Source organism: Sander vitreus, chromosome 8, assembly GCF_031162955.1.
Source record: "Sander vitreus isolate 19-12246 chromosome 8, sanVit1, whole genome shotgun sequence".
NCBI lineage: Eukaryota > Metazoa > Chordata > Actinopteri > Perciformes > Percidae > Sander > Sander vitreus.
Window position 1 is genome coordinate 16,639,396 of NC_135862.1, and position 23,837 is coordinate 16,663,232.

At 37.9% G+C, this 23,837-nt stretch overlaps 2 protein-coding genes across 2 annotated transcripts; both read right to left on the reverse strand.

Moving 5' to 3' along the window:
• Positions 1-6,472: 6,472 nt before the first annotated feature.
• LOC144522246 (intestinal mucin-like protein) lies at positions 6,473-10,639 on the reverse strand. The gene is made up of 17 exons (XM_078257188.1): positions 10,468-10,639; positions 10,120-10,367; positions 9,761-9,944; positions 9,459-9,669; positions 9,168-9,343; positions 8,909-8,978; positions 8,583-8,683; positions 8,468-8,499; positions 8,197-8,374; positions 7,990-8,094; positions 7,854-7,894; positions 7,617-7,739; positions 7,384-7,482; positions 7,164-7,292; positions 7,025-7,064; positions 6,822-6,945; positions 6,473-6,683 (listed from the first exon to the last, which is right to left on the reverse strand). Exons 1-17 carry the CDS (start codon positions 10,607-10,609, stop codon positions 6,473-6,475), a joined length of 2,214 nt encoding a protein of 737 aa, XP_078113314.1. The 5' UTR covers positions 10,610-10,639.
• A 1,648-nt stretch (positions 10,640-12,287) lies between these two features.
• On the reverse strand, positions 12,288-23,556 carry LOC144521677 (mucin-5B-like). The gene is given in 31 exon segments (XM_078256231.1): positions 12,288-12,511; positions 12,633-12,676; positions 15,687-15,837; positions 15,961-16,089; positions 16,305-16,461; positions 16,569-16,808; positions 16,893-17,072; positions 17,166-17,273; positions 17,351-17,489; positions 17,597-17,748; positions 17,855-17,884; positions 17,886-17,956; positions 18,068-18,117; positions 18,853-19,108; positions 19,203-19,329; positions 19,441-19,449; positions 19,451-19,536; positions 19,620-19,662; positions 19,664-19,785; positions 19,878-20,015; positions 20,133-20,202; positions 20,332-20,436; positions 20,554-20,692; positions 20,772-20,889; positions 21,551-21,676; positions 21,791-22,144; positions 22,223-22,313; positions 22,585-22,699; positions 22,793-23,054; positions 23,157-23,189; positions 23,415-23,556. Coding segments are annotated over 31 exon segments (3,948 nt in total). The 5' UTR covers positions 23,494-23,556.
• Between the last annotated feature and the right edge of the window lie 281 nt (positions 23,557-23,837).

The following is a 23,837-nucleotide window of genomic DNA, read 5'->3' on the forward strand; positions in this document are numbered from 1 at the left end:
TGTTGTGAGCGAGTCTCATTTCTAGTTTGTGGAGAGAAAAAGACATTAATTACACTGTTTTACAAATTACAAATTCTACACAATTTTTGATTTGGTATCTTTCATCTTTGAAATTTTTTTTACCTGTAATTACTGGCATTTTGGTCACCATCTGAACTGTAATTGCAAAAAGAAAAACATATCAATAATGTCAGATATAAGCAGACTTTATATTTGTATTATCAACTATGTGCAAACAACACCATTCAACAACACTTTAGGTAGAATTTATCAAATTTGAATTCCAGGATAGGGGCCTTCATACTCAATAGACAGTGCCGGACAATAAGGTTGGATTTGATAGATTTAGCTCTCTTTGTGTGCCACTGAGTGTACATACCAGTGCTGGCTGAAGATAGTGGAAGGTAGAGAGTGAGCCATGGTATCACCCATTCAAGTAGCATCCTGGCTGTTTTCATGATCCTTGAGTAGTCCCTGTCCTGACAGAGATGGTTGAGCCAACTGATCCCACACTACCAGTGTCATGTAATATAGTTCATTGGGTATTTGCAGTTAGGGTGGGATAAAAGAGACATTTTGGGTGTCAGTCATTGTGTCACACCCATTAAGATCACACCCATGATGAGGTTTCTTATGATAACATTCATATTTATGTCTGCGTCACAAAGCATCCTAACAGTCATAATGTTGATCTTTGCTAAAAATGAATATACATCCTATAAGTAAGAAACTTTTAACAACTGTCATGTGTCACATGTTTCAATTAGTGATACACCACACTGTATTCTTCATAAATCATTATGGTATACTTTTTTATTAATGTCCTGTTTCTTGAGAGGGGAAAATTAGTATTTTCATTTACTTAAACAAGAATTGTGTACTTTTCTCAGTGATCCATAGCATTTTAAGCTGTGGGTTGGGTACTGACAGTCTATCATTTTCCAGAATCTGATGCAGCGGTCTGTTGCTTTTAGAATAGAAAACTGAAACTACACTTACTGAGGTGTGGGTGGGTGAAAACAATATTTTTTGCCAGCATTTATTTGATATAAATACTTGCTTTGCTTTATTAGTTTTGTTGCCACAAAATATATATACCTTTTCAGTCCCACGAAAGAAAATGCTTTGTTGACTAACAGTGGTATAATTGTGAAGCTGTAAAAGGTTACTTAACATACATGCATATATTAACACACATATACAGTTTTGTATACAGAGGACCTATATTTTGGAGAAACAATCTTGGTTTTATCTTTACTGGGTTTTTTTTTGGGCTTTTCCACCTTTAATTTGACAGGACAGCTAGTTGAGAAAGGGGAAGACATGCAGGAAATCATCACAGGTTGGATTTGAACCCTGGACCTCTGCGTCGAAGAATAAACCTCTCAGCATATGTGCGCCTGCTCTACCCACTGAATCAACCCGGCCACTCTCTTTACTGTTGTGTGATAAATTGAGCTACGCTCCTTGGCAATATTTTTCCCAGTACCTGGATATCAAGGCATATTACCAGATACAATGATAGTAAGTTTCTATTTATTTTTTTACACTTAACACAGAGGGAAAATCTGATAAATTTTGTTTAGAAAGTGAGGAGTGCGTTGCAATCTGTGTAATATTCTGTACTGGCTCTCTCTGAGTCATGTAAATATTCAAAGAGCACATTCAAAGGCATCTGACCTGTGGCGCGGGCAGACGTAATCCTGTGCCCAGTTTACCCTCTGCCAGACAATCCAGGCTCAAACGCTGCTTCTGCACAGCATTTCTCAGTGTGGCTAAACAGTTGCAGGACCTGTGGTGATCAAAATATCAGTAAGCAAACACATCACTGTTTATAATGAGTGACATTTGGTGCTGGTTCGGTCTGGCTTCAGTTCAGCACAAACTAAGGACTGTACAAGTTCTGTTTATAAAGTTAATAGTTCAGCAGCCACCTATTTGCACCAATTATCAGATTATGATTGTTTCTATAGTTTCTTTTATTAAACTCTGAACCGGGAGGTAGCATACTGTGTGTCACTGCTAAGAGTTACTGATATAGTCAGTAACAATGCTGATTCGGTGTAGTCAGCTTAGTGTTAAAAATCCGTTCCTACGTGTACTGAACACCTCTAGTCGATACCAAACCATCTGCTTGTCCAAACCTGTATTGAACCTGGAATTATGATGTATCCTTATTGGCATAATTTTATTAAAGGAAGATATGGGCCAATTTTTGAGGGGTGACTTAAAATAAAAGGTCGATTTTAGACAGAGTCAACACTAGTTTGAATTTGGCACCTCATCCTAAACTGTGTGTGCGCTACAACAGGCTTTTAGATGGATTTGGCCCAAAAGATCTTGCTTTTTATTCATATTAAAAAAAACTCAGAGAATATCACCTTTAAATAAAATAAATAGCAAAAATAATGAATATTTCTTGGAAGCATGTTCAAATACTTATTACTTAATTACTTGTTTGCTATAAGTACTACAAGGTGCAGCATGACAGAACTAATATGATTAGTTTTGTCAACAAAACCTTCCCACAAAGCACGTCAAAGTAGACACTGTTTTTCGTTTTCTTTGCATGCTGTCATGCAAACAGAAAGGCTTGCTATGATGCAGAGTAAACAGAAAAGCTTGCTTTGACACAGTTGTTGACAGTAACATTTAGTTGAAAACTTATAAGGTGAACTAGGGGTGTTCATGGATATGCGTTGTGTGCGTGTAGAGGGTCTTTCTGAAAACCTCAAACATGTTTTTGAAGTTCTCTGTCCATACAGGCTGCCTGTGACCTTAGATTCTCTGTATGTGTTCCGACAAACTACCTTGTTTAATCTGGTGCCTCAGTGACATGTATTTCAGTTTGTTTGCAGAATGATACTGAAAGTCATGCCAATATGTATAAGAACATAATGATCCTCCCTGAATCAACACAATACTGTACATCCTGTTACAGAGAAACTGACCTTCCTCATCATGTACATGTCCGCTTGAGGGAGTGGTCCAAAAGCGGTGCGTGGTCAAGGAAGGCTTGTATCATGTGGACGTGCTGACAGTTTTGTTGTCATTACCGGTACTTAGAATTCCTCATGGGAGTGGCAGAAACTACGCACTATAGGTTTAGCAATTTCTAGCTAAACATGCTTTAATAGGAGACCAACCAACCAGCTGGAGTGATTAATAACCTCCAAACATTGAATGCAATATTTGAACATCATTATTGTGGACTCATGTCTGTGGGTTGGGGGGTGGTAAACATAGTTAGTGTGTGAAGGGAAAAGTTTGTACAGCTATGGCCTGGTTAGTTTGCAGTGTAAAGTGCTTGGCTCGTTCTCAGTGCAAGGAGATTCAATGTGCGCACTATGTTTATCTGTATTCAATTTGTTGCTCAATGTGTTGCTACACCCTGTTTATGATAAGTTCTGCATCGCATTTGTTGTATTAACAAAATAGCTTGATGCAAAGCTGATTAGGATCTGTAATGATTTGAATTGAATCAATGAATTGAATTGATTGTAACCTTTAAATTATTTGTTTTCTTATGATAATTAAGGTATTCTTTATCTTTTTTTTATGTTTTCTTGTTAAGATTCAATCTGTAATTAAGTAATTGACACTCAGCAAACACACTCACCTCATCTTGACTTTGGCCCCATCACAGCTGTCCAATGCAAAGTTATAAACACCCTGAAGTTTTGATGATGCTTTTGCGTTTAGGTATAAGCTTCATTGGGGTGTAAAAGTGTAAATAACATTAATATAGATGTATCCGTGATAAGACGCTTTCATTTTGGAGAGATGCATCAATTCCAGGCTGCCATCTTTGTTTGGACTTGCGTTTAGAGAAAGAAAGAGAGAGCAACCACTGTTGTGAATGTTCACAGCTAAGCTGAGATAACCAGTGACCGACAATTTGTATATGTTTCCAAATAACGCTAAACTATAAAACAATCATTACTCATCAACTTTTCTCACCATCAGCAACAGCTGCAACCTTTAATTGAACTTCCAGTAATTCCAACTGTCCCCTCCATGCTATGGTTCTATAGAGTACACCCACAACTATTAAAAATGGGAATGGACGGTAGGACTGCAACGTAGCTGCAACGTGGCTATAAAGTAAAATAGTAGTAGCATAGACTGTTTAAAAAATGAGTAGTAGCAGTAAGATAATTCAGATATGTGTATATTGACAGATATTTACATGTTTACATTATGTGTTTAACACTGTTAAAAATATAAGATAAGATAAAACTTTATTTCTCCAGAGATAAATTCTGTTTCAAGAAATTTGTAGCACAACTCATGTAGTAAAATGACGTAATGAGCCTCTTGTTCTCTCTTCTGCCATTCTCTCTTCTGTGAAAACGTAGAATTTTATGTAATTCATTTTTTGAGAATAATGTCATTACTATATAAGATAAAACCTACAGTACATTTGACCTTTGGAAAAAACTTACTTTCTTGTGTTAAAATATCTGTACCTAAAGCTTACAGATGGACAACAGCAATCCTGCCTCATTTACGCATATCTGCCCTTCCTGTTTGCTTAGGCAACAAAACAAATACAAATAACACACATGAGTTAATAAAACAAACAATAATTCAGTTGCTGAATTTGATAACATCTGCCAGAGCAGTATTGTCACTCATTCACTACCTCTGAGAAAAGCACCTACACACGTTGCATACCAGCTGTGCTCAGACCATGCACCACATAACTTTAGTTTAGATTCTAGCTAAGATAAATTTTTTCAATTATACGAATATGTCAGTCTGAATTTTGGGGGAAATGTGTATAAAATGATCCACACGATATCTAGAATAATTCCATTTGACAGAATTGTGCAGCCATACCATTTCACTCAATGTAAACCTCATATACATGTAATGAAGATCTGGAACAAGCTGATACAGAATATACAGTACAGATGTAGCCTACTGTCAATGTGGATAAGATGTTTTTTCCAACATAAAACATACTTTGAAAAAGGAAAAACGGGATGTTCACGGGTTAACAGTAACAGTTTCATTCATTTTTCACAAACATTGGGGCATTCACGACTGTGTGGCTGTCAGATGACTAGTTAAGTCTAATCATATTCAAGCAGATGCACAGCAAAGTCATCTGCCACATCTCACTATTACTGCTGACAGCTCATACCAACACTGTTTGCTGCCCCAGCTCCCTCCACATCCACAACCTCCTCTTTATGTGCTTTATTTTGTGGGTAATGTTGATTTAACTCCATTTTAATGATCGTGTGTCTGGTTATTAGTTCTCCAGCAGAATCCTTATGACTGCTTGGATTCATTGACATATCCCTCAATGAGCAGAGATCTTTTCCACCAAATCTGAACATTTGCTATTCAAGATAAATTTGACACATCTATGATCCACACTAACAAATAATGTAATATTAATGAAGGTGCATCAAACAAACGCAGAGATAGAGGACTGACATTATTGACACATTAGGATAAAACACCCCGCTCTATTTCAGCACCTTAGACAGCACTCTCACGTTGGATCTTCAGTTCAGAACTCCACCGTCTCACTCTCTACCTATATTCACCTAAACTACTCCACTGAAAGCAGTCAAGATGCTTGATTCTGCTGTATTGTATGTGTTCTATTGTTCAGTTTGAAACCATGTTTTATTTGAACAAAATTATAGTGTACTTTTCTTTCATTGTAAAGGACCACATACAGTTTATCTTTGGGGTCTGTGTAAAATTAAAATGTACTTTTAAATTAATATAATAATTATTTTTTTAAATTGATAATTCTGATTACAAAAGCAAATGTGTAAGTAACAGCAAAACACTGACACAATAAGCAAAATAAAAGTTGGCACAAACAAGACTGTAAGTGCTGTTAAATATGTGCCATGTTTATGATGCATAATTAATGAAAAAAATCATAGTAAATTTACAGTTAATTTCATACAGTAAATAAATAGGAAATGTGTTTAATGTAAAGGTTAAAATGAATGTGATGTAATAGTTAAAGATTTTAGTCCATTGTGTTTTTTTGTTCCTCTAGGAACTAAAGTTCTCTGTTGTGGTTTCCACTGCTGCGGAATTTGTTAATGAACCAAGGGAAATCTAACGTGAGCACGTTATGGCGCTCTGTTAATTAAGTTGGAGTTACGCTGTTGTCGAAGGCCGAGGCGAACAGTAAAGGATTTTTTCAAAGGATTTAAGAACCTCTTTTCAGGACAAGCAGCCAATGAGTTCCCCAGGCATGACATGGATGCATTAAGGACAGAGCAAAGCAATAAACGCCTGTTTCAAAGAACCAACCTGTGTCTGTGTTGTCATGAAGAGAGCTACAAAGACAATAGAAGAGATAAGACGTAAACAGAGTTGCATATTTTTATTTGATTAATTGATAAATATTTTCTTTACAAAAGCAATTGCTTTGTAAGAGATGTAATGATTGTTAAGACAATATGGGAAGAAACTTTTACATCCCACATCCAGTTTACACCAGTGTGGAGCGTTGCCTCCTACGCATGGGTTGTGCAGCAGCTCTGGTGCAGTCTGTCTGGCCGCAGCCACACTCCTCCACATGGATGTATGAGTAGGGAACCACATCTCCATTCAGGCAATGCAAGTCAACAGTGCGATTGCTGGAGCGAGTCTCCCTACAGCAGGAACAAGAATGCTCAATAGCAACTGCTGCTTCGGAGTACCTGAAGAAAGCAGAGGCAGTATTGATTAATAAACTCAAAATCTGCACAAACTACTCCTAAACTTAAAAAAAAATTCCATATCTTAATGGGGTTGTGACTATGCAGAGGACTGAGAAATATTAGTGATATCATCCTTACTTGGTGAAAGTGTTGCAGGATCCTTCACAATATGGCATATCTACCTCCTGGTAGGACTGACAGCCCTTGTGCATAATTTGTGCTTTCATGGATACTACCTTGCAGGCCTTCTCCCTCTCCACACCTTTTCAAAAGAGACACACAATTGGCTTGTTTTCATTTAAGTACCCTATACCAAAAACTAAAGAAAATGCCATACTCACAGGTTTTACAACAGCCATTTGCTGCAGTCTGACTTGTGCCCTATGGAGGGGGAATTCACAACATCAACATAATTAGTTTTAACGTGTGTTCACACAGACAATCCAGATTCATTTGTTGAAAGTCATAAATAATACTTACAGGTTGGCAGTTGCTCTGCTGGAATGGCGGGCAGACAATTTGTGATTTGAACGTTGTTAAAGTGCCACCGACCTCAATACAGGTGTAATACTGACACTTATTCTCAGTTGGTGACCAGGTCTCTCCTGGCTATAGAGTAGTGAAATGGATGTACATATATCAAAAGGTAATTTAGGCTATTAAACATTATCATGTGGAATCAAAGCCAACAGAGACTTACCTTCAAGAGATTCTTGGTATCATTAACACTGACGACACAGTGTGTCTGTACACACTTTCCACAGCATTCACCTGAATCAGTTTCCACATATTCATATCCCTGAGAGAAAAAATGGGAAATTAGGTTGCCAAGTCCAGTTTTACAAGTTCACTCTCTTAGAAAAGATATTCTGAGAAAACAACTTGTATTGTATGTATTGTGTGTATGAATATAATGGGTGTAATTTCTCTTACCATGTCACAGTCTTCTTGACATTTCTGAAACTCACAACGTATCTTGAATAGACCAGAACTGGGGTCCACCTCATTGGTGCAGGCACAATCCTGACATAGAGGTGCAGGAACTGAAGAGCCAGGCTAGCAAATAAAGAAGACATGTATTCATACTTCAGTGTTTTTAGCCATATAGAACTTGTGCAGCAGAAATCATTAAAATAACATATATATTTTTTTCTCCATTTTCTTATGTACCTGGTATTCATTGTCTTTGTGGACACAAACTCTTTTAGGCTCTAGAAAAGAGTAAGACAATGGAAATTACATGTGTTAAGTGTCACTACCATCATTAGGTTTTATGAACAAGCAAACTATGAATTAATGTGCTTACCACATCTATGTTCTGGACAGCATCTTCCCTCAGGAACACTGACAACTGGCATATATCCTACCGGACAGTTCATGTTGGTGATTGGGCAAGTGTTGCTGTGACATTCTGTGGAGACAGTAAATAGTTTAAACCCATCAAGATTGGTATCAATGTATAGCATTCTGAAAACTCTGGAGGACAAATGTGCATTGATGCTAAATGGCTTACGGCAAACTAAAGTAGAACAGCAGTGGTCTGATGGCATAGTTTGGTTGATGAGGACAAACCCGGGACCAGTGCAATTTGTTATAGGTGGTGTTGGGCATGCCTTTGGCTTGCAAGTCACAGTCTTGGTGGACTCATTACAAATGCAGTTTTGGCATTTGTACTCAAAGCTCTCATTAACCTGAAAGAATATACCATAGTAGTGACTTAATTGTCGCTTGCAAGTAAACAACACAAGTTAGGATTTTAACTGAACATGACTAGAACTACTCACCTGACGAGGAATGCCCTCAGGATCAAGACATCCTGTTGAAAAAATAAGCCCTTCATGATTGATACAATATATTCAGCTCAATGTTAAGACTAGATGTTATATACACCACACTTACCACATGTATTAACACATATGCCAGAGTCTTTGTTGAAGAGTTTCATTCCATCAGGACAAAAGCAGCCCTCGGTAGTGTAGTTCATGGTTTGTTCATTAGGACTGTAATATTGAATCATCAAGAAAGAACAATTAGTTTACATTATTTCTTTAAGATCTCTAAAACATTGTTAATTTAAAACACTGTATTCTACTCTACTTATTGCTACGATGTTGTCAACAAGAAACATCTATTGCCACTATCCATTAGGATTTTTGTCTCAGAAAATGCTAATGTGCACAATGAACTGTAAATAAAAATACACTTTATTTTTTTATTAAACTTACTTGTCTTCACAGGTTGGCTGTTCTGCAGGACCACATGGCTTGTAAACCTTGTTTGATGGGCAATCACTTGCTGTTAGTGTAGAAAAAAAACTCAATTGGGTCTTTTTTTAAAGGCATACTGCCTACCTAATGTATATAATAAAATATGCAGCTGCCTGTTCAATGTGTGCTGGAAGCAACAAAAACTAAAATAATTAAGTTGCCCCTCTTGATGTCAGTGATCAAAGCATTTACAGTAAAATAATGAGGGGTTGCTTACCACACAACCTGGTGTGGTTCCTCCAGTGCAGACAAACCCCAGCCTGAGCACAGGCAGCAGCATAAGTCTGCAAACTTGTACAATCCACTGTTGGGTTGGAAACATGGCAGCTATCAAAAACACAACCTCGATAGAAATTGTCAGGAGAGACAAAGGGATGGCACGCTGCAAAGAGACTGTAAAAGTAAAACACAAACAAAAAAAACAGATAAAAAATTGTGTTTTAACTGCAATATGTCAGACTTATGGGGATGCATGTGAATTGCTACAATAAATTAGATATTTGTCTACCTGCTCTTCAGCAGGTGACATATGGAATCTGGCTTGCATGGAGTTAGAGTTGGTGGAGGTTCAGGCATATTGGTGGGCAAAACAGAAGGTAAGTGGCAGTTGGGTTGGTTAATGTGTTTTGCAGGCCAATAGTCGGCCATCACGGCACAATTTTTCACCAGCCGGCCTCCAGGCAACCTGCAGTCATCAGCCTGGACGTTATTGCATGTTCCTGATGGTAGAGTCACACAACAGTTAATATTACAGTCTTACTTCAAACATATGATTTACCATATGGCTACTGGAGAGAGATATGTTCTTACCACAATGACCCTGTGTGTTATTGCCAAAGTATTGATATGGAAGGGTCACACTAAAGCCAGTTATTCCAAATGTAATGACCACTTTTAAGCGAGGGATCTCGAAAATCAAGTTAATGCCAGAGTCCAAGATCCTAACACCTTGTTGTGCATAAGGTAGTTTCAGACGTACTCCGTTTTTCAGTGCCTAAAAGTAAAAAAGTGAATACATCATATGAAAAGAAAAAATATAATAATCTATGACAAAAGGATCCATTATTGCTATTACATCTACATTGGCAGTAATAATCGTCTGGGAGTTAGTCTGGTGAGTTTTTGATAATATACAACAAACTTTCATAAGACCATAAATAATGTTTTACCTCCAACTGTGCTGCTCCAAGAAGGTTATGATTTACGAGTGTGACAACTTCCCATTGGTATTGAATCATTATTGATCGCGGACAAGAAACATCTTCAGTGGGATCACACAAGACATTGTCAATATAAATGTTCAAGTTATATTTTGGTAAAATCTCTTCCATCAAAACGTAAGTACAGTTTCCTTGATAACTGTAGTACAATCCATCAAATGTAATGTAATGAGGATCTCCCCAGCCTTTACATACACCTAAAAAACAAAACAGAAATTCAGTTCAAAATGTATTTTAAAGAGAAACATATGAGTCAATAAACATGTCATACATCCTTTTAACCACAGAATGGCTTACAGTCACAAGTGTAATACTGGCAGCAGCGGTACTCATCATACACAAGAACTGGTGTCATTCCATTGGTACAAGTGATGTTCTTAAGGGGTGGACATTCATATGGAATTATTTCAATTGTATAGTTCTCAATGCATCTGGCCATGGTGCAGTTGCACAAAAAGAAGGTCTCATTTTGCTGATGTAAAGAGAAAAAAAGGGAAAATCAGTATTTTGAAGTATTGTGCAATACATGCAATTATATATTTTAATGTGCTAGATACATTAAGATTCTTACTGTTACATTCCAGTCAGGGCAGATAGGTATAGATGTTGTGGGAGTGGGTGTAGGAATGCTTGTGGTCTTGCAACTTTCTGTCGTTTTATTAATCTCACAAATATTAGAACATATTATTGTGAGACATAAACCTGATCCAATGTCTTTCATGTCTAATATTACATCCCCTAAAGGTGAGAAAAAGATGAAGAATATATTAAACAGGAGTAAACCGTACAACAAAATTTAAAGTCATATAACTTCTTACTATCAAAGCCATAATTGTTGTATTTTTTTTCTTACCTGGTCCATAATATCTTTCATCAAAAAAAGCAGAAACATTCTGTAGTGATAGAAATTTGGGGGCGAGTTGGAGGCACTGATGGCGATAATGTTGGAGCAGTGACAGGTGTTTCAAATGTTGTTAAATGTGTTGAAACAGTAGTTGGACCTGTAGTGGTTGTAGTCTCTTCAGTTGTGCTGGTAGGTTCAGTTGGTGGAGTTGTAGATTTTGTGGTTGTGGTTGGCTCTTTGGTTGTTGTAGTAGTAGGTTCAGTTGGTGGGGTTGTAGATTTTGTGGTTGTGGTTGGCTCTTCAGTTATGGTAGTAGTAGGTTCAGTTGGTGGGGTTGTAGATTGTGTGGTTGTGGTTGGCTCTTCAGTTGTAGTAGTAGGTTCAGTTGGTGGGGTTGTAGATTTGTGTGGTTGTGGTTGGCTCTTTGGTTGTGGTTGTAGTAGGTTCAGTTGGTGGTGTTGTAGATTTTGTGGTTGTGGTTGGCTCTTTGGTTGTGGTAGTAGTAGGTTCAGTTGGTGGTGTTGTAGATTGTGTGGTTGTGGTTGGCTCTTCAGTTGTGGTAGTAGTAGGTTCAGTTGGTGGGGTTGTAGATTGTGTGGTTGTGGTTGGCTCTTTAGTTGTTGTCGTTGTAGGTTCAGTTGGTGGGATTGTAGATTGTGTGGTTGTAGTTGGCTCTTTGGTTGTAGTAGTAGGTTCAGTTGGTGGTGTTGTAGATTTTGTGGTTGTGGTAGTAGTAGGTTCAGTTGGTGGGGTTATAGATTGTGTGGTTGTGGTTGGCTCTTCAGTTGTAGTAGTAGGTTCAGTTGGTGGTGTTGTAGATTGTGTGGTTGTGGTTGGCTCTTCAGTTGTGGTTGTAGGTTCAGTTGGTGGTGTTGTAGATTGTGTGGTTGTGGTTGGCTCTTCAGTTGTGGTAGTAGTAGGTTCAGTTGGTGGGGTTATAGATTGTGTGGTTGTGGTTGGCTCTTCAGTTGTGGTTGTAGTAGGTTCAGTTGGTGGGGTTATAGATTTTGTGGTTGTGGTTGGCTCTTCAGTTGTTGTAGTAGGTTCAGTTGGTGGTGTTGTAGATTGTGTGGTTGTGGTTGGCTCTTCAGTTGTAGTAGTAGGTTCAGTTGGTGGTGTTGTAGATTTTGTGGTTGTGGTTGGCTCTTTGGTTGTGGTAGTAGTAGGTTCCGTTGGTGGGGTTGTAGATTTTGTGGTTGTGGTTGGCTCTTTGGTTATGGTAGTAGTAGGTTCAGTTGGTGGGGTTGTAGATTTTGTGGTTGTGGTTGGCTCTTCAGTTGTGGTAGTAGTAGGTTTTTTCTGTCACTGTTGTGGTTGTGGTAAAGACAAAGGCTGTTGGTGTTGGAGTTCGAGTTGTGGATGAACAAATTTCCATGATTCTGGTAATATTTCCATTTTTCCCACAAAAAGCTGTGATACAGGTTCCATCTCCATCATCTGTGTGATAGACTGTATCTCCATACTTGTAAATGTTTCCTTTATATAAACAGGTGCAAGCTGCAAAATGAATAATTATATAAGAATTATATAGATCTTTATTGTTTTAATAGATTCTTACTGTTGTTTTTTCATTTAATCTGTATGTAATGATTAACAGAAATGGTCATAGCCTGCTTACCTTGGACGTCATAGCTGCACTTAACCTTTGTTGAAGAACAATAACTAAAGGCAAATGAAAGAATACACGTTTACAAAATGCATGAACGTATAATGTACTATGTTGGTGCTGGGCATGGCGTGGAACGCAGCATCGCACCAGCAAACTTGTATTTTCCTGGGGGCAAGGGTGTAACTGGGACCGTTCCTGCTAGTCTGACCCTAGTGTCTCTACCGTCATTGTTTTAAGAGTCTGACCAAAGTACCAGCAGTAGCTTTATATTTTAAATTACACAGAGGTGGGTAGTAACGAGTTACATTTACTCCATTACATTTACTTGAGTAAGTTTTTGAAAAAAATCATGCTTCTAGGAGTAGTTTAAATCACTATACTTTTTACTTTTACTTGAGTAGATTTGTGATGGAGAAACTGTACTCTTACTCCGATACATTAGGCTACAATGAGCTCGTTACTTTTCTTTTTACCTCTTTGGTATTTTACGGGTCATTGTTTTTTATCCCCCCCCGCGTACGCCTCATTTTAATGTTTTATTTTGACGGATAGAGACTTCTGCTAAAGGCTCTACCACGTGACTGTGTTTCACCAATCAAATGTAGTTATGCAGTCTCATCCCGTGACCATACTCAATCTCAGCGACGGGACCATAGACAGTATATAAGAATGGAACAACAGATCCCGTTGCTCTGGACGGAGACCAGTGAAGGCCATTGGAAGCACTTTGATGGCTGAGCGTTACTGCGCAGCCTCTAACTGAGAGAGATGACGTAAATGTGACGTGAGCAACGTGTCTGAAAGTTGTAAGTCTTCTGGTAGCTGTGCCAAGAGAAATCTCAATCATTCCGAATATTGCAGAGATGGAGAGCGTAGGTATATGTAATGAGATAACATGGACGCAGGCTAATTATTGCTAACTAAAATGCTAGTTAACATTAGTAATTACACTTAAACAGCTAATGTGAGACGAAACTGCCTGCGCGCTTCTCCTGTACTGTACGGTAACTGTGTGACAGTAAGTCGGGTGGTTATGACACAATCGTTAGCCTATTTTTACAAAAACGTCTGCTACGGAGCCATAACGTGAGGTACAAGGTAATGGAGCCTTTTATACATTGTCGTGGTTCTTTAGAAATAACCAATGGGCAAATAGAGTCTTTAAACGCTTCAGATGTAAAGTTATTCGCTGTCAAAGTGGCGCCAAAATGAATGGCAGTCAATGGAATGCTAATGGGAGGTGATGGCTTGGTAGCATCAAAATGGCGCCATAGGAGGTTTGCGGTCCGCGGAGAAGCTTATCCCCTTGGGCAGGACGGGTTAGCTTTACAGTCGTAGCAAAACAAAAATGTCAGAATCAACCGTTGGCAATGCAGACACAGACGAGGAGGAACACCCCTGGCCTCATATTGAAAGCATGTTTACCTTAGTAAAAGTGCGAAACAGCAGCTACATTATGCGGTGTCTTCTGTGTGTACCAAAATAAACAGACATTTCAGCATTCAAAAACTCAACATCTACTTGAGGAAACATGTAGCGGTAAAAGTTTTTTTTTTTTTTTTTGCTGTGGATAGGCAAATGTTTGTCTTTTAGGTTACATATGTTTTAAACATTTCCTATATATATATATATATATATATATATATATATATATATAGGAAATGTTTAAAACATATATATATATATATATATGTTTGTATATGTATATCCATCCAAATTTGATGTGATAAGTCTCTTTTAATGTCTTGATCTCCCTGTAGCCTCACAGATTTTTTTTTATCCACAGAGGGTTCACCCCAACAAACTGTCTAAGACTTACTAGAGAACCACAGAAAGCACAAGTCCTCCTCTTCCAGTGTGTTACTTGTGCTTATTTATTTTTTTATTTATTATTATTTTATTTTATTTTAAGTACTTGAATTTACATGGATTATTTTAATTAAAGCTATTTTGTAATTAATTAATTAATTTTAATTTATTGTATTGATTGGATAAACTATAATTTTCCTAAAGATGATTATTTTGTATTTTTTGTCTGTCTGCTTGAATGCTTGTGTTAAAAAAATAAATCAGACGTTATTCAACAGTTACTCAGTACTTGAGTAGTTTTTTTCACCAAGCACTTTTTTTACTCTTACTCAAGTAATTATTTGGATGACTACTTTTTACTTTTACTTGAGTCATATTATTCTGAAGTAACAGTACAGTACTCAATTTTTGGCTACTCTACCCACCTCTGAAATTACAATACAGGCAGATGTGAGGCTGTGATGACCAAAATGATGTGATGAAGATTGTTAACTGTGTCATTACCAGGATGATGTTTAGGTTGCAATATGAAGCTTAAACGCACAGTATGTAACTTCGGCCGCTAGGGGTCTCTCAATCAAAACAATAACAAAAGATAGACTTAGATGACGCGGTGAAGTAGGATCATGGGAGTTGTTGTCTTCACCTGACGTGACTCAGGCGGAAATAAAGTTCACTGGATTACTGTGTTGCAAAATGGCAAGCAATTAATGAAAAAAAATATGCTTTGGGGGTAGAACAAATGCTGTATTACTGTTACAGAGTATAATTGTGTCACATTGTATGATATACAATAACTCTCTAACGTATCATCTTTTGTTTCCCTGGAAGTTAAAGCAACTAGAGGGGTTAAAGGTTACATGATGCCATTGACAGGCAACGAAAAGTAACGGACCTTTACCTTAAATAAAATTGGAGATTATTCTGGGTTTGAACATTGTTGGACACATTTGGGATAATGTCAGTACACAACTCCAGGCGTGTCTGGCCACAAATTTATCAAAAAATGCAGTCTGCACACCTCTGACACACTGGGGAAGGCTCACTTAACTGATCTGTGCTGCTATATAAATATATATATATAGGATAGTTTTTTGGCAATAAAATAGTTTTCACTTTATAATATACCTAAACCAAGTGATTGTATGATATTAGTATAATTATTCGATTATGCCAGCTTTTGTAAAAACACTATAAAGGTTATTATTAACTTTTGCACCAACTGAAGCATTAATAAGATGGAAAGTGACCTACCAGTTTTGACAATTTTCCCTTGGAGGCATGACCACACCTTCTTCATAATGCTTCCCATCGTTATCATAGCAGCCACATTCCTTCTGTGACACACACTTCATTGTATCTTCTTCCAAATAAGAGCGTTCAGATGGGCAACTTGGATAGCAGCCTTAAAAAGTGAAATGTTACTGTAAATTGCAGAACTAGCACAGGTACAGACAGAAAGCTAAATGTGTGTAGTAAAAGTGAATGATATATGATACACTGTTACTTTACTAAATTAAATTGGTACCTTCTAATGCTGGAATGTGATTGTAGCATACTCCTGAGGGATTCCGGCATGTCTTCATGCATTTTTTTCCACAAGGCTCATAGTGCCATTCACACTTTCCATCAGGGTTGTAAAAATCACAGAACAGAGCTAATAACACAAAATAAAGGAATATTGACAATATACAAGACCAGATCACTTAATATGTATGCATGTATAAAATCTTGATAATAAAATGCAAGTCAGACTTTATTTTTAAAGTCTATGAATTAAATGACAAAAGGGGATGCTGACAGATGGTGATCACGATCATACACTGTATTTTTCGGTTTATCTCCTCACAGAAAAACAAATGACACACTCACGACAAATTGTGGGAGTTCTCCATTTCACGCAAGCTCCGGCTTCATTACAGGCTGCTGCGTAGGCTGCTACAGCAGAGCAGAAACACTCACAATCTCCTCCTGTGTTGCAGGAACATGTGTCTGTCACACAGGCATCATAATAGTTTTTTGGATCCACCTTTTTGAAGGAAACCATTGTTAATGTAAGTAGAGGCTTAATTATATTATGCAAGCTAATTATACAGAAAGTCAGTAAGAGACATTGAGCTGGTTTTGTTTACTTACCTTTGAGTGGCAACCAGCAAATACGTTGCTGTTAATAATGCTGCAGTGTTTTAATGCCCATGCCTGCCTGTGTGAGTACAGCATGCAGGGATTTTTTAGTGTGTTTGCATTAGGGCAGGTAGGTGACACTTTCCAGCTGTTTCCAAACTCAAGGGCTTCAACCACAACTTCTTTGTTTCTGGTGGTAAAATCGTTCTTGATGTTTCCATCATAATTCCCACATAGACCACAGACTTTCCCCTGGGATATAATGAGATCTAGTTAATTTATAAAATGTCAACCTTGTCAACATTTATCTGAACACTTGTATATCTCCTCACCCACCTTGAATGTGGACTTGAGTTGGATCATGAGTGTTGTCTTCTTATTCCAAATGAGAACAAGACCATTTTTTGCCTCAATGACGAGATATATGCCCATAGTGTGGACTTGATATGGTATGTCCACCCCTTTGCTTTGTTTGATAACTCTGACATTTTCCTCTGAAAGAACAATTTCATGGTTCTGAAAGAAACAAAACATGCTCATTTGTAAAACGGCAATGTTATTTTCAGCATTTTAAAAATGTTTTTAAGTGCATATAATAGTGTTATGTACCCCTAAGTAGAGCTTGATAGCAGTTGAGCAAATGCTTTCAGTTGTTCCACATGGGATGCTCTCAGTCAGGACCCTAAAAGTGCCATTCATATCATCCCCGCAGTAATCCTGCAAGATATTGATGTCAGTACTACAAGACTGACTTTTGACAAATCACGAAGACTAAATAAAAGTCTGTGCAATACCTTAGCGAAGACGTAGCCACAGTCTCCATTAAAAGAGAATTTCTTATCATCAAAAGTGATGTAATGCCCTTCTCCATATATGGTACAGGTTCCATCACACTCACGGAGTGTACAATCCCATTTTCTCCTTTTGCAAGTGCTATGATTTAAAAAGATGAAGTGATGGCAAGTTATATATACACAATAAAAAAAACATACACAACTGTGAAATGACTGCCTTGGTGTGGAAAGAATTAAATGGCTCACCAGGTATTGCAGTCCACAGTGACAGTCTGTCCAGAATTATAGTATTCTCCATTATATGTGCAGGGACAGTTCTCCTCTGTAATACAGCCTCTTTTACCATCAGACAGCAGGCCAGCAGGACATACACAGCCTGACATACACTGTGTACTAACCTACAGTATAAGTGTAAAAGCAATGTATTTAACATGTCATCCTCTTGCTTTAGTATACATGTGTAGAATATTCAACAACAGTCATGAAACAGTGTCTCAATCTTACACATTCTGTGTCCAGTGTCTGGCAGCTTTTTTTGGCACTCGGATCCCATGTCACCTGGCTTTGCGCTTGAGCAGTTGAAAAAAACCATTGGCTCGGTGCATGCTGATGACAGTTATAGTGTGTTAAAAAGGAAACCACTGTATGCTTTGTGTTGCTCATACTGTGCGTTGCTATATAAGGACTACTATGATGAGCTAAGTGCTTTGTACCTACATTCATTTATTTGGCTCCCTGTACATCTTAGTTCTCCACTATGACAGGAGCTGAAATGCATAGAAAGACACGCAAGTTTAATTCTCGCTAGTTTTTGCTGTTTGCAGGGGAGCTGATGATTATTTTAGCACATACTGAGTGAAAAGCAATGTACAGTACATGTGACTGTTCTCTGGTCTATCCCACATATAAACAGATTCACATGGGTAGTTGAGTGATTCCAATTCACTGAATACTGTTTTTGGATTAAGGGATTACACCAAAGCCTTGAGAGGAAACCCATGCAGACATTCCAGTCCTTCAAAATGAAAATAAAACTAAACAAAGTGCAAATGCACTTTGCCATACCTCTGTTTGAGGACAACCTCGAAAACGAGATGATACATCACAAGGGGTTTTTCCTAATAATAAACAAATGTGCTCTGCAATTAGCAGTGAAGAACCTCAAGAGACCGCTATGATGTGCAAGGCAATCTACTTTTGGAAAACCGCACTTCAAAAATAAAAAATAAAACACTGTGCCAAATAAATTCCGCTTAAAAGTTGACCCACACTTGGGACCCACTAATCTAGGATAATTTCGTTCAGTTGGGTGTTAAGCATTGACCACTGAACCACAACATTCCCAGTTCGCATCCTGCTGGAGACTGTTGTTGCATGTCATTCTCTCTCCCTCAATCTTCTTGCTATTGTCAGGCGACTAATAAAAGTATAAGATAACCAAAAATAATTATTAGAAAACATTGTTCTGCTTTTAATTTTACTGGAAATATTGAAATCCTCACCAGGTTTGTCCATGGACGCTGATGACCTGCCCGGGGCGTACCAGTGTGTCTCCGACATGGCAGGAGCAATGTGAGGCTGACACACACTCACCCTCCTCATTCAGGTAAGTTCCTTCAGCACAGCCGCAGCCATCAAGCGGGGTAAATTCAACCGCACATGTTAAGTCTGACTGACTAAGAGAGCGGCAGGTGCGACCACAGCTTGTCATTTGGTAGCCATACACAAAAGTAGAAGGGCAGCCAGTCGTGTATTTCTCTTTTGAAATGAAACAAGTTTTATCGGTGTTTAAATATTATAAACAAACACAGACTTTATTTATTTCACATTCAATAGTTTGGATTTAACTTACTGCATATGGTGTTTCTCCATCCATTAAGAAAGACACCTTCAGCAGCACATGCATGGACATAGGAATATATGGCAGCACACATGCACTCCTCACTGTTATCACAGGCACAGGTGTCATAAATACAAGACTGTGGAGAGAAGCAGCAACAAGCTAAATGAATAGTTGAACTGTTAAATAGTTAAATAAGTGAAATAACACAAATACATTAGAATGCATACAAAAAGAAATCACTGCTTACATCTTCATAGCGTTTTTGGGTTTATTACAGAATGGCACATTGCAAACATCCCTTTTGGGTCCAACAGCAAGGCGCACCAATGTTTGGCATATTTCTCTACAAAAACAAATAAACATGTTTATCAGTAAAATATTGTGAAGATTGATAATAAAATGCAGAGTACGATGTCTGTGACCTACCATTGTCTATGCTCAAAAGGCAGGGGGTCCCCAAGTATGTTTGTCACATCGGAGCAGCTTGTCCTGGTCTTCCATGTGTTGACAAATGTCCCAGCCGTTCCCTCAGTTAATCCATTTGTGGTTCTGAAGTCATCAGCTTGCACATCATTAAAATCTCCACAAATACCTGAATAAAGATATTGATACTTAATACTTTATAAAATACCCACTGCAAAAGGTGGATATTTTACACTTTAATCAAAAGAAGTAAACACACACCCATGAGTTGTCCCTTATTGGAAACACTGGCTTTGATGTAGATCTGCATAATGGGTGAAAGCTGAATCTCGAGATCAAGCCCATAGTTGGTGTGGATTACAATAAAGAATGTTGATGGTTTGAAGATCGTAATGTCATCTGTGGGGGAGGAAAACATTTTCACATTAAATAAAGAGACAGTTTTAATTTGAGCAAACTAAAAATTAAAATTTCATTCTAAAATTAAAAACAACAACAACAACAACAACCACTCACCCATGAAAAGAGGCAGCTGAGTGATCAGTTTGTTATACAAAACCTGTCCGCTGGCTTCTACTACAATCATCTGCAGTAGGAAAAAAATGACATTATGCTAAAAACCTAAACCTTTCCAAAAGATATTAAATGGAGAAAATCCTATAAATAATTTTTTTTTACTTTATTAGGAGAGAACCATAATATATTGTAATTTTACCATGTATTTAGGCAGTCGTAGGGTGACTGCAGTCAGGCAAGTTGATTTATCTGATCTTTTACATGTGGCCAGATCACCAAGGACACTGAAAGTCCCATTTGTTTCCTAAAGTCAAGAAGATAAAAAAAATGCATATAAAATACAAACTGTTTGCTTAGTTACAAGTATTGTAATTTAGTCTGTGAATTAAATAATTAATTAATTAAAGTTTGAATGCCTTACCTTGGAGAGAACATAAGAGCAGTCTCCATGGAAAGTATAAGTTTTACCATCATAGGTGGAGATGTGGGAGCCACCCAGCACAGAGCAGACACCAGGACAGTCCATATCTTTGCAGCTCCACTGACCCTGGGTACAGGTGCTGTCAATAGAGTTCAGTCAGTTCAACTGGACAGATTATTGTTTTCATTAACATTTTATTGAAAATAGGGAGTTCTTACCAGTTTCGACATGCCCTTGAGTATGATTCCCCTGGCTTGTACGGCTTGCCATGGTGTAAGCAGGAGCACGAGTCAACAGCAACACACCCACTATGTGTAATGTCGTCAAAGACAGTCCCTTAGGAGAAACACAATGACATGATTAGTCTGGTATGTATAGTACACTGCTATTAACATGCAAACCCCATTAATAATTCGTGTGCATTAATTAACAGAACATACACAATATCTTTTATAATTTTAACATATGTTAAAGAGATGTCAAAGATAACAACATTTCTTACTAGACACGATCTTGAGTATCTACACATATCTCCACATATCGCCATCCAAAATCAAAACCAAGCTGCATTAAATCCAAGCACCTCATTTAGATGTCATTGTCCATGGCCTGAAAACTTTCACCATTAATTTGCAGTACATTAAGCTACACCATTGTATATGTGCACCTAACTGATCACAGCCAAAGCTACATCCAATGTAGCATCTCAACTAGAATAGTGTTGAGAGGACAAGGACAAATGTAATGAATGTGATAACCTCACTTCATTAACATGACGCAATTGATTAAGTATTTGTAGGCATATACATACCAAAACACAGCTGCTAGCCAGCCAGTAAATCTATAACTTCTGTTGTTACCACAACTCTCAAGTCAAGAGCACAAATGAAGTAATTGGAGGGCATGAATTAATCAAATGTGTGAACTGAAATAAACCCTTTAACATCTGCTGGACTACAAACCTCATCTGTGCTGGTTTTAAAATCAGGAAACTTACCATTTGGACAGAAGCATCCATCTACGCAGTGATCCTCGCACACGTGGCTTCTCTTTTGGTTGCTGCAGGTGTCAGTACAAGGACTACTGCATTCTTTATGCTCCATGTTGAAAGGGCATGTTTTTGCTATTTAACACACAAAAACGTACAACTTAGAAACAGTGATTCTGACATAAATACAGTAACAAAAATCAAAGTGAACACTCAAACATATACATCAGTTTTAATTGTAGTACTTACCACACAGTTGTGCCGTCTGCCATTGCTGTGGTTTCCCGCCTGCATGAGCACACTGACGGGAGTACTCTGATATGGTTGAACACAAGCATGAAGTACTGTTTTTACAGCGGCACAGGTCCTTCACACAGGCTCCGATGAAGGAGTCAGTAGCAACCAGGTTTTGACAACTGAGCAATGCAGGTCCTGACAGCAGGTTCGCACAGAGGTCTTTGTGTGGGTCAGAAAATCCATTTTCACTTACTTCACTTGCACAGGTCTGTGTGGCTGGTGAGGAGCTTTCTTCACACTTTTCAGTTGGACCATTGACCTTCCAGGCCTCACCATAATATTCAAGAGTTACAGACTCCCCTGTTTCTAGAGGTGAAATGGTTTTAGCAAATGTGAAGACTGATTTTGTGCAGATTGTTTTTAGCTTTATTATTTAGTATTTACCTGTTTTGATGAACTCATCATAAACCTGTATTCCGTTGAAGTCACCACACAGGCCACATGTCTGATTCTTGAATTTTGCATCCAGCTCAACCTTAAAACCAGGTGAAAAAGAATGATGTGCAGAAATGAAGAAATCTCTTAACTACAGTTATGCAATTGCTTACCTTTGATTTAACATGGATTCATCTTTATGTGATCTAAATTCTCTAATCTATTTAGTGAAACTAAATATAGTGTACAGTATATATTTTCAGGACTCAGTGTCTTTGTTTATCTGTAAGTTATCAAAATAATAATACAAATCAATAACAGATAGTATTTATACATAAGTGCAATGGACAGCACATAATGAATACACATACCCACAGGGCGTCTTTTTCATTCCACATGACGACCAAACCCAGCTTTGCCTCGATTTTGACATAGGAGACAGTTCTTTCAATTGAAATGCCAACCTGGCTGAATGGTATAGTGACACTAGAGGGGCAAAAAAAAACAACATCAACCATCACTGCAACCAGTACGTCAGCTGGTAATGAAAAGTCACATTATCAAAACAGATAAACTCACAGTTCATCATTGACTTTGATGGAAGTGTTGGCTAATTCCACAACGACCCCCTCCAGTTTCATGGTGACCTTCTCAATGGTGGTGACCCCATTCATCTCCTGCCGTTTTAACTGAATATTGAAACTGTCATAGCTTCCCTTACACTGGGCTGCAAGGAGGTAGTTGCAAGTGGAGGGAAGCTGGAAGAAATCACTATCGAAAGTCCTGAAATGGTAGTTACCCCATGTACTGCAGATCTGGTTGTTGTGAGCGAGTCTCATTTCTAGTTTGTGGAGAGAAAAAGACATTAATTACACTGTTTTACAAATTACAAATTCTACACAATTTTTGATTTGGTATCTTTCATCTTTGAAATTTTTTTTACCTGTAATTACTGGCATTTTGGTCACCATCTGAACTGTAATTGCAAAAAAGAAAAAACATATCAATAATGTCAGATATAAGCAGACTTTATATTTGTATTATCAACTATGTGCAAACAACACCATTCAACAACACTTTAGGTAGAATTTATCAAATTTGAATTCCAGGATAGGGGCCTTCATACTCAATAGACAGTGCCGGACAATAAGGTTGGATTTGATAGATTTAGCTCTCTTTGTGTGCCACTGAGTGTACATACCAGTGCTGGCTGAAGATAGTGGAAGGTAGAGAGTGAGCCATGGTATCACCCATTCAAGTAGCATCCTGGCTGTTTTCATGATCCTTGAGTAGTCCCTGTCCTGACAGAGATGGTTGAGCCAACTGATCCCACACTACCAGTGTCATGTAATATAGTTCATTGGGTATTTGCAGTTAGGGTGGGATAAAAGAGACATTTTGGGTGTCAGTCATTGTGTCACACCCATTAAGAACACACCCATGATGAGGTTTCTTATGATAACATTCATATTTATGTCTGCGTCACAAAGCATCCTAACAGTCATAATGTTGATCTTTGCTAAAAATGAATATACATCCTATAAGTAAGAAACTTTTAACAACTGTCATGTGTCACATGTTTCAATTAGTGATACACCACACTGTATTCTTCATAAATCATTAT

Excerpts from the sequence above, each read along its gene's own strand:
- LOC144522246 (XM_078257188.1), bottom strand. The coding sequence starts at position 10,609 with ATGGCCAGATGCATTGAGAACTATACAATTGAAATAATTCCATATGAA. Across the intron at positions 9,945-10,119 it reads TTGGAGCAGCACAGTTGGAG|GCACTGAAAAACGGAGTACG; the intron begins GTAAAACATTAT and ends TTTTACTTTTAG. Across the intron at positions 8,095-8,196 it reads CTGTTCTACTTTAGTTTGCC|AATGTCACAGCAACACTTGC; the intron begins GTAAGCCATTTA and ends CTGTCTCCACAG.